We start from the raw sequence: 9,839 nt of genomic DNA, 5'->3' as shown, positions 1-9,839 counted from the left end.
CCCTTCCTCCTCCTCCTCTTTACTGAAACGGAAGCCAAAGTGTTTGCATTACCGGTTTCCCTTTGTGCCCCTCTCTTCTCAGGGTCTGGCCTGAGCAATACAAAGACCGCAGCAGCGACCAGCGCAGTCCCAGCCAGCACAAGCCAAACAGCCCGGGGCCTGTTGGGTCCCTGCAGGCGGCCTTGCTGCTGGCCCCCCTCAGCCAGAAGCCACAGGTGACTCAGCAGCCCGGGGGCCCTCTGCCGAGGGCAGGTACCTGGAGGCCTTCCTCCACCTGAGTGGAATCAAGCCGCATCTTCAGTAAACTGACTTTATTCACCCAGCTTCCTTTTGTGCTTGCTTGTTTGCTTGCTTGCTTTCTTTCTTTTTTTTCTTTTTTTGGTCCCCTTGGGCAAAGGCTCAGGGCCTCAAACTCGGGGGAGAGGTAAGTGTATCTCAGCCCTCTCCCCACCCCCTCTCCTTGCTCCTTGCCATTACTGTGGCACATCCTGGACCCTGGGGACTGTGACAGGCTGAATGGCCAGCCTACTACTTAGGTCAGGCTTAGTGTGTGGACCTTACAATACTCTCCTACTGACACCTTAGGGCCCAAAAACCAAGATGTGAGGTTAAAAACACAAAAACAAACAAAAAAACGGTCAGGGGGCTCAGGTCATGATCTGCGGTTCTTGAGTTCGAGCCCCACATCAGGCTTTGTGCTGACAGCTCAGAGCCTGGAGCCTGCTTTGGATTCTGTGTCTCCCTCTCTCTCTGCCCCTCCTCCCCAGTCAGGTACTCTCTCAAATATAAACATTTTTTTAAAAAATTTTTAAAAAGGTCAGAAAAGGTTTGTGTGTGTATGAGAGAGAGAGCGGGACAAAGGTCAAAAAAATAATAAAAGATGGTGGGTATGCAGTACTGATACATGTAAAAACATGATGCTAAGTGAAGGAAGCCAGGCACAAAAGACAACATTGTAGGATTCTATTTACACACAATTTCTAGAAAAGGCCAAACCATAGAGACAGATCAGCGGTGGCAGGACTGGGACTAGAAGGAGAGACTGTACGTGGGCTCAAGAGGATGTGGGTGAGGAGTCTGCTCTGAAGCTGGGTCCTCACGCTGCTGCCACGGCTGGACAAATTCACTACCGCTCCTTGAACTGGCCGCTCACAAAGGGTGAACGCTGAGGTGTAACTCTAAAATACGCCTCAATATCTCTTTTTTTTAAATGGAGGAAAAGGGGCACCTGGGTGGCTCAGTCGGTTAAGTGTCCGACTTCGGCTCAGGTCATGATCTCACGGTTCGTGGGTTCGAGCATCGCATCAGGCTCTGTGCTGACAGCTCAGAGCCTGGAGCCTGCTTCAGAGTCGGTGTCTCCCTCTCTCTCTGATCCTCCACTGTTCACACTGCCTCTCTCTCTCTCAGAAATGAATAAAACATTAAAAAAATTTTTTTTTAATGTTTTATTTATTTCTAGGAGAGAGAGAGAGAGAGAGAGAGAGAGAGAGAGACAGCGTGAGCAGGGGAGGGTCAGAGAGAGAGGGAGTCACAGACTGAAACAGGCTCCAGGCTCTGAGCTGGCAGTCAGCACAGAGCCCGACGCAGGGCTCGAACCCACGAACCGCGAGATCATGACCTAAGTGAAAGTCGGACGCTTAACCAACTAAGCCACCCAGGCGCCCCTAAAACATTTTAAAAATGGAGGAAAAGACAGAGAATGAGAGAGAGGCAGGAGAGAAAAAGGGAAAATGAGAAGAGGGGTTTCTCCCTCCCACCTTCCAAGACCAGGAGCGGCCATTGCAGATTTTGCCGCAAAGACGGTCTCACCGGAGATGAGCGATGGTGCCAGCAGGGTTTAGGAAATGTGGGTCTGACTGAATTCCCTGAAAACCTTGTCCATCCCTGACATGATCCACCGTTAAAGTGACTCTATTACCGCAAACTGGTGGGTGTGGCCAGGCAGCCTAGCACCAAGAGCCAAGGGACGCTTCTGAATGTTAACAGAACCTACAGAGCCATTCCAGTTGAAAACATCTCCTTGATGTAAATCAAACTCCTAAAACCTCAAATTCTTCCATTCACAAATGCAGCCTCACGCCCTCATCATTCTGTGAGAAAATGGGCCTTTATTTTTCAACTGCACTCAAAGGCTGAATGAAGACAAAAGTTTTGTCCAGGAGCCAATACTGAGAAATGTCTAAGTAGGAACAATACATATTTAAAAATAAGTTTTAGGGCGCCTGGGTGGCTCAGTCATTTGAGTGTCCAACTTTTGACCTTAGCTCAGGTCATGATTCTAGGATCATGGGATAGAGCCCTATATCAGGCTCTGTGCTGAGTGTGGAGTCTGCTTAANCCCCCTACTTGCGGGCACTCTCTCAAATAAATTAATTAATTAAATAAAAATAAGTTTTATAGACAGATTGACCACATCCAAGGTGGCCGTATAAACATTCTGAAAGGCCAAGTCCACTATAAGATGTGACAGTGTTTGAGGCAGCCACTCTGAGACCATGACAGGTTTACATCAGCCAACGTTGACTTTGTGAAAACTATTTCAAGGATTTACCATCCTTGGGTGCCTCACAATGCCTCCTCTGAGGTCTGGAGAGACACAGTAGAACTAATATCTACCCGCACCATTAATTCAACATTGCTGTGGCCCAGGGGTCCTCTGATGGGGCCTCTCATGGCCTGAGGTGCCCCAAAGATCAAGTCTCATTTATTAAAAGACCCTGGTGAAAAGGGCTACCTGGCCCCTTTCTAACTAAGTAAATATTGTCAGAATCTATTAGAGGCTGAGACACAGTGGATGGAACATAGGGACTTTTTTTTTAAGCCTTTGGCTTCACCATGACCTTCAAACATTTATCAACCATCAACCATGTGCCAGGTTGTGAGGACACAATGAGAAATGAATGACACCCACCCCCTAGAAGCAGAGGCTTCCTGGGGCAATAGGACGGATACAGAAAATGTCAAATCAAGGTAATATGAACCTACAGATGCCAATTATAGAGCATTTTCTATAAACTGGGCCTGGGGACTCATAATAAGCTTGGGAGGCAGATATTATTAACCCCACAATGCTTGAGAGGAAACCTGTATTAGGGTTCTCCAGGGACACAGAAGCAGCAGGGTATATTTATAAATATATGGAAAGAGATTTATTCTGAAGGATGGGCTCATGCAATTACAGAGGCTGGGAAGTCCCACCGCCTACCATATGCAAGCTGAAGACCCAATGAAGCCAGTGAGTAGCTGCAGTTCAACCCTGAAGGCCAGGGGCGTCTGGCTGGCTCGGTCACACCTTGATCCCAGGGTTGTGGGTTCAAACCCCACATTGGGTGTAGAGATTACTTAAAAATAAAAATCGTAAAAAAAAAAAAAAAAATCACCAAAAACTGAAGGCTTAAGACCCAAGAGAGCTGACTCGAGGGCAGGAGAAGATGGATGTCCCAGCTGAAGCAGAGAGAATGTTCGTTCACCCCTCCTCTGCCTTTTTGTTGTATTCAGGCCCTCAACAGATTGGGTGATGGCCGGCCATACTGGAGAAGGAGGTATTCTTTACTCAGCCTACCCATTCACGTGCTACTCTCTTCCAGAAACACAGACACACTCAGAAGTAATGCTTTTCCAGCTATCTGGGCATCCTTAGCCCAATCGAATTGATGCATAAAATTAACCAGTGCAAACCTAATCTCATGTGATGCACCGAAGTCTACAGGACGAAGTCAGTTTGTTGGCCAAAGCCAGGCTCCTAGACCGCCTAAAAGAAGGGGTAACATCCTTAACCAGTTCCAGGAGGGCCAAGGGTGCAGGGAAGGCTTGAGGAGGAGAAAGGGGCCTTGAAGGACAGTGGAGCTCAGGTAAGCAGAGAGGTGGTGACGGCAAGGGCAGGCGGGGGCATATACAGATGTCGGGTGCGGCGGAAGCCACTGGCTAGAAAGGGCTCATTGTGCAAGGGAGCCGGGGGACCCTGGGGCCAAGACAGGGAGCTGAGAGTCCACTCACAGGCAGCAGGGGGCTTCCCTAGCCACATCCCAGGCTGGCACAGTGAGAGTAGGACCCAGAAGAACAGGCAGTAGAAAAGAGGGGAGAGGGCCCTGTCACAACAGCACCTTGGTGACTCGATGGCCACTGAGGAGGCGAATAGGAGCTGTAAAATATCCCTAACCTTGCAAATGTCTAATATATCAACCGAGTCTCTACCTTATTTCTGTGTGTTCCATGCAATTCCATGCATCGTGTATTGTATCCCACAGTCCTACCTCAGCCCAGGCTACCCATGTCTCCCTCCTCACTGCCTTGGAAGGGCAAAAAGAAAGCTGTCCTTCTCCACCCTTGATCTCAAAATAGGCCTCTGAAACCCTCAGCAGAGATGATAGGTTGAGACAAAATTCTTGAGTCTCAGAGAGCCTGGCTGCAAGATCCCAGGGCTCTCCATCCCTGTGGCTGACCCCACCACAATGCCTATAGAGCAGGGGTGGGGGGGAGAGGTGACATGGCAAGTCCTCCCCTCTTGGGCCTCCATTCCTCACCTGTTTACGGTGTGTTGAAAAGGATAAAATGAGTTAATTCATGGCAAACAGAACGGGGCTGCACGTAGTAAATACTCAAGTGAATATTTTGGGTTTTATCATTATCATGGAGGAATGGCGTGTCTGAGGCAGTGTCCTGAGCCCCCGGCAGTCCCTGTGTAAGGAAAAACACCATCCAAAAGTTTCCCAAGTCCCAAAGAGAGACACAAAAGGGCAAACGAAGGGCATCTCTTTAGCAACCAGCAAAGACATGCAATGACCAGGGACCGTGTCCCAGGACCCTCCAAAGGACCACAGAACTTAGAGGTGCCAGGGAGGGAAGGGGGAAAACCTTCCAGCGGACCAGAAAGCCTTAGCCGAGCAGGATTCCCTGGAAACAGCTAAAACTAAACTTCTGCCATCTGCTGATATCAGAAGATAGTCAATTTTTTGCATTGAGTGCCAGTNGGGGGGGGGGGGGTGCCTGCCCGCTGCTTAGCTCCTTTCCTCCCTCCAGGGCTGGCTGCCCGCCTGCCTTCCCGGACAAGGAAGGACTGAGATCCACACCTCGGGTTGTGCCGACTCCGACTCCGATGGCAGTCAAGACTGAGGTCAGCCTTTGCCTGGGGCCTCTTGGCAGCCCTGAGCCCAAAGATAAAGGCCTGACCATCTGGGCACTTTGATATCATTGTCGGCCCTTGAGGCCCCTCCCTATTTCCTCTCCTTTCCCCTCCTGCCCTTCTTTCTCCGGTCTGCCCTCAAGATGCAATTCTTTACCTTGTCCCTGTCACACACTGGAGCCTCAGTGCCCGAGGCAGCTTGGCAGGGCTCAGGCAGCCCCGTTCCAGGAAAGCCATGTGGTGTGGCTGGCTGGCTCCTCACCCCTGCAGCCTCATAGTGCTGCCCACTGGGCCAGCCCAGCTCTGCCAGGACACCTGGGAGAAGGCCATCCCTGCCTCGACAAGGAGAGATTGTGAGAAAAGGCCTGACACTGTTCTCTGGAGGGCGCCCCATTCTCCCGTTCATTCATGGATTCAGTGAGCGGTCACTGAACATCCAGGGGGCCAGAGCTGAGCCAGGTTAGCCCTGCAGGGGAAGGCTGGCCTTGCTGCCTGGCACACAGTGCCCTCTGCCAGGCCCCCCGGGATGAGAGCCCACCCCCGGCAGAGAGGGACTGCGTTTACTGGCTTGAAAGGAACAGAAAGCGCGGACTCCATCAGAACCAGCAAAGATCGGAAGCCCGAGGGAAGTGGCTCCCAGCCCAGAGCCTTCTTCCTGCCCTGACAGAGCGCTAGCTGCCAGAGCCGCCCCTTACCTTCCTCTGGGCCAGCAGGAGCCCCCAGGCATAAAGGACAAAGTCTACAGGGAGCCCCCAGATGCCTGTGAAGCCCCGCTTTTGGCTGGGGACCAGGACTCTGGTGAGAACTACAGCCACCTGAGGGAAGGGTAGAGGAGCCAGTACAGATATTTCTGGAATGATTTAAACCTCTGGACACTCACCATCACTACCCCCAGGCAGCACCGGGCATTTGCGTCCTCAGTGCCTCAGCTGCTCCTCCCACCCCCAGGGATCCTGTGACCCTGCCTTTAGCCCTCAGTGTTTCTTCTTTCCCAGGGCAAGGGGTCAGCAGCAGGCTTCTGAGCGAGCTTCTGCCCCAAGGTGGCTCCCTGCGGCCCCCGGTCAAGCAGTCTTTTGAGCTGCAGATAGTGGCAGGGCACTTAAAGCACAAAGGGAGCCACTCCCCAATTTGGAGAGCAAATCACTTCAGGGTGAAGTGGATTAATCATTAAGGACCCTTCCCCTGTGGGATTGGGGCTCCCCCACCCCGCCACCCGCAAAGTGACCAGATCCCTCCGCGGGTCCTGCTGCCGCTGCTGCTGCCTGTCAGGAGAGCCACTGCAGGGAGGCGAGAGCTGGGGGGGGCGGGCCACAGGTTTGGCCTCAGTCATGGATTCAGAGAAGCAGCTCACAGGCCCAACCTCGGGCCCCTGCCCCCCGCTCAAATAACGGCACCGAATTTACCCTGCTGTCCGGGCCAAAAGTTTGGACTTCTCAAAGTGTATCTTTTCCTACTCTTTAGGTTTAGACCCTGAACCATGTGATGTTACCACCTATTCAGAAAAAAAACAGAAACTTGCTTTTAAAAGTCACAAACAAGGTAAAGCATGCATGTAATACGTGCCGGCGCCCAGAACCTGACCACGCCGAGGTACTCATCCGCACCACCATCTTCAAAGGACAGTCGGATTAGCCATTTCCACCGACTTCCTACTATGCCTCAAACAACATCCATACTCTCTTACCACTGCCTTCAAGGCCTTGGACTCCCCCACGCTCCCCTTCCCCACCTTCCAGCCAGCCTGGCCTCCTTGCTGGTCCTCTGAAGCACCGGAGCCCACCACACGGCAGGGCCCAGACGCCTGCCTGGACCTGCCTAGATGTTTCCACTGCTCATTCCCTCACTTCCTTCAGGTTCATCTCCCTTCCTCTGATGCGATGCTACCCCACCAGCCGGTTCAAACTAACACCCCCTTCCCATGGCCTATTTCAGTCTTCCCCACAGCACCTAGCCCGTACCTGGCATCGTTGACCATCATTTACTAGCAGAGCCTTCTCCCTGTTCGCTGCTCTGTCCCCAGCTCAAATATCCTGCGTGAACGCTGGTGGGAGAGAGGTCCTGCAGACCACACACTCCCCCGCCTCTGGGGGGTTTCAGACCCCAAGCTCCCCAAGAACACATGTGCGCTTTCTCGAAGCTCCGAGGCAGGTATGGCGGCTGCCTTGGGAAGATGGTGAGGGGCAACTTCCTGCCCAGGGCTGGCCTGCGCACCTCCAAGACTGCCCTGGGAGCCGCAGCCCAGAAGCAAGTCACAGCTGGCATTTATGGGACATTTACTGCCTGAGCTCCGAGGTGCTGGGCTAACCGCTTTGCACAGATGATCTCATTTAATCCTCAAATATCCCTAAAGCAGCCCCAGGAAGGCAAGGGCCCAGAAGAAGAGACAAGGGCCCAGGGGTCTCCATGGGGCCCAGACATAGAAGCAAAATGGCAGACTGCAGAAAAGACTACACGACGCGAACTCCAAATGCGACGTTTAGCTCAGAGGCCGTATGAGGAACAAGGTTTTTGACAACAGATCGAAGTAGGGACCCTCCTCTCTCAAGCCTCTTAAAGGTGTTTTATTTGTTTGCTTTTTTCTCTTTTCTTTTTTTTCACAATAATGGCACATTAAAAAAAATTAAGAGCTACAAAAAAAGGACCATGTCTTTGAGTCTGTGTTCACACTGCCCCGTGCCGTGGCACAGGGACTGGCCGTCTGCCCCAGCCCCCCCGCCAGGGTTCCGGAAGGCACTGAGTCAGCGCCCTGGGACTGGGCCCCTCCCGGAGCTTGGGCACTGTTCCTCTGGGCCCCACTAGAGGGCGGCCTCCTGCTTCTGAGGCCCCTAGGACTCTGGCAACCCCCTCCTCTCTCCCAGCCAGAGCCAAGAGCTGGAAACGTTAAGGAACTTACTTTGGTCCCCACAGGGGACTCTTTAGGGACAGAGCCCTCCCCTAACCGGCAGGAGATGACACTTCAGCCCGGTCACCCTCAGGAGGTCAGGGCGTCTCTCCCAGTCCTGTCTCCAGCCCAGCGGACACCCCAGTGGTGCCCCGGTTCTCAAGCCCAGCCCAGGCCCCTCCTGCCATGCCCCACGGACCACCCCAGCAGGCACAGGAGTGACAGATGCTTGGCTCCCTCAGGTGACACCCACCATGAGCAACAGGGTTCCCCAAACCCTGGGGCTCTGGCTCAGAAGGAAGGGCTGCATGAGAAGCAGGGAGAGGGAATGCGGGAGAGAGGGGTTCGGAGCCAAGGCTGCCAGGGAGGAGAGAAGCGACAGAGGCTGGCTGAGGGCTCAGGGGAGGACCCTCAGGTTCTGCAATGAGAAGGGGGTCCTGGGGCGTGGGTCAGCAGGCCCGGGCAGGGGGGCCTGGGGAGAAAGGGGCAGAAAGAGGCTCCCGTCCTGCTTCTGGTCACCATGGGGGCGCAGGCCTAGGTGACAAGACCTTAGGCCCCCCAAAAGGGAAACACCACTCTGCACTCAGCCAGGTCTCAGCCCAACCCTCATGGGAGGGAGGGACCCCACCAGCCAGGCCCTGCTCAGCCCCAGTGCCCGGCAGTGGCTCCCAAAGGCAGCCCTCCATAAGCCACCTGGGCTGGTGGCTGGTGGGGGCCCCCCCGCTGACCCAGGGCCCAGCCTCCCCACTCCTCCTGTCCCTGCCCTGCCCACGCCCTTGGCTCTACTCCTGCTGCTCATTCATTTCCATGTCAGACACCAGAATGTTCTTCTCAGTGGCCTCGCCAGGGCCAGAGGCGCTGCGGCTGTAACGGGCGCCCTCGAAGGTCCCCCGCTCCGCGCTCTGTCGCCGCCGGTAGAGGATCAAGGCTGCGGTCAGGAGGGCCAGGAGCAGCAGCACGGCCATCAGCACCACCACCAAGGCTGCCGGGTTTTCCGGAAGCGCTGCTGCGGCAAGCCAGACACTCAGGGGAGAGGCCACCCGTCCGCCCACTGCCCTGCACGCGGGGGGAAAGCGGGGTGAGGGCGGGTCTCGGCCCTGCCGTGGACTCACCTGACGGAGAGAAGCTGCTTTCCTCAGCTGCGTGGAAGAGGGAGGGACCGGTTAATAACCGAAGTCGTTAACAGGAATAATAAGAAAATGCGTAGCGAGCACTTCCTGAGTGCCAGCCGCGTTATGAGCTCATTTAATTTCGTAGGTACTGTTATTATCCTTATTTTACAGATGAAGAAACTGAGTCCACAGGTTTTAACTAACTTGCCCAAGGTCACGGAGTTGGTAAAGTGGTTTGCCCGGGGCTTGAACCTTGTTCCTGCCCTTAACCGCTACAAAATGATGGGTTTGCTGTCTAGTTTGGAAAGTTGTAGGAAGGGCCAGCCCTCCTACAGACCAATTTATCCCAGGGGAGGGTCCTTGGCGGCCCGGGGCCTGTCGGGGCCCACCCTCCCATCTGCTGCGTCTCTGGAGGAATGAGAAGCAGGCCCCTGGCCGAGGCCCAGCGCCGCCTGTGTGGGGGCGGCAGGAGGCCCTGCGGCCACCAGGGCGCTCACCTCGAGGGAGCTTGCAGACGACGCCCATGGTAATGTTGGTGCAGGCGCCCGGGCGCCACAGGCCGCTGCTGCTCTGGATCCAGTAGCAGCTGTTGTGGCTCAGCATGCTGGGGCCCAGGCCCGGGGGCCCCCAGTTGGAGTAGTTCACAGCTGTGTTGTCATGCCAGACCAGGGTGCCTCCTGAGGGAAACAAGTCACTGAGAGGGCGCCGGGGGGGGGGGGGGGGG

At 54.5% G+C, this 9,839-nt stretch overlaps 1 protein-coding gene across 3 annotated transcripts in view; it reads right to left on the bottom strand.

Annotated features, from left to right (window-relative positions):
- Positions 1-7,661: 7,661 nt before the first annotated feature.
- Positions 7,662-9,839, bottom strand: part of MRC2 (mannose receptor C-type 2) — a 51,020-nt gene continuing 48,842 nt past the window's right edge. For 2 of the 3 annotated variants that reach the window (XM_077780417.1, XM_077780419.1), the window contains exons 28-30: positions 9,613-9,792; positions 9,116-9,142; positions 7,662-9,009 (exon numbers count right to left, since the gene is read on the bottom strand). In XM_077780417.1, coding sequence (XP_077636543.1) covers positions 8,786-9,009; positions 9,116-9,142; positions 9,613-9,792 — 431 coding nt within the window. In that variant the 3' untranslated portion in view covers positions 7,662-8,785. The remainder of the gene's footprint in view (positions 9,010-9,115; positions 9,143-9,612; positions 9,793-9,839) is intronic. The other variant, XM_077780418.1, reaches the window with a different exon arrangement.

This window comes from Crocuta crocuta, unplaced genomic scaffold (genome assembly GCF_008692635.1).
Source record: "Crocuta crocuta isolate KB4526 unplaced genomic scaffold, BGI_CrCroc_1.0 scaffold288, whole genome shotgun sequence".
NCBI classification, from domain to species: Eukaryota; Metazoa; Chordata; class Mammalia; order Carnivora; family Hyaenidae; genus Crocuta; species Crocuta crocuta.
The sequence above is the reverse complement of the archived record's forward strand: the minus strand, read 5'-3'. Positions and strand labels throughout refer to the sequence as shown.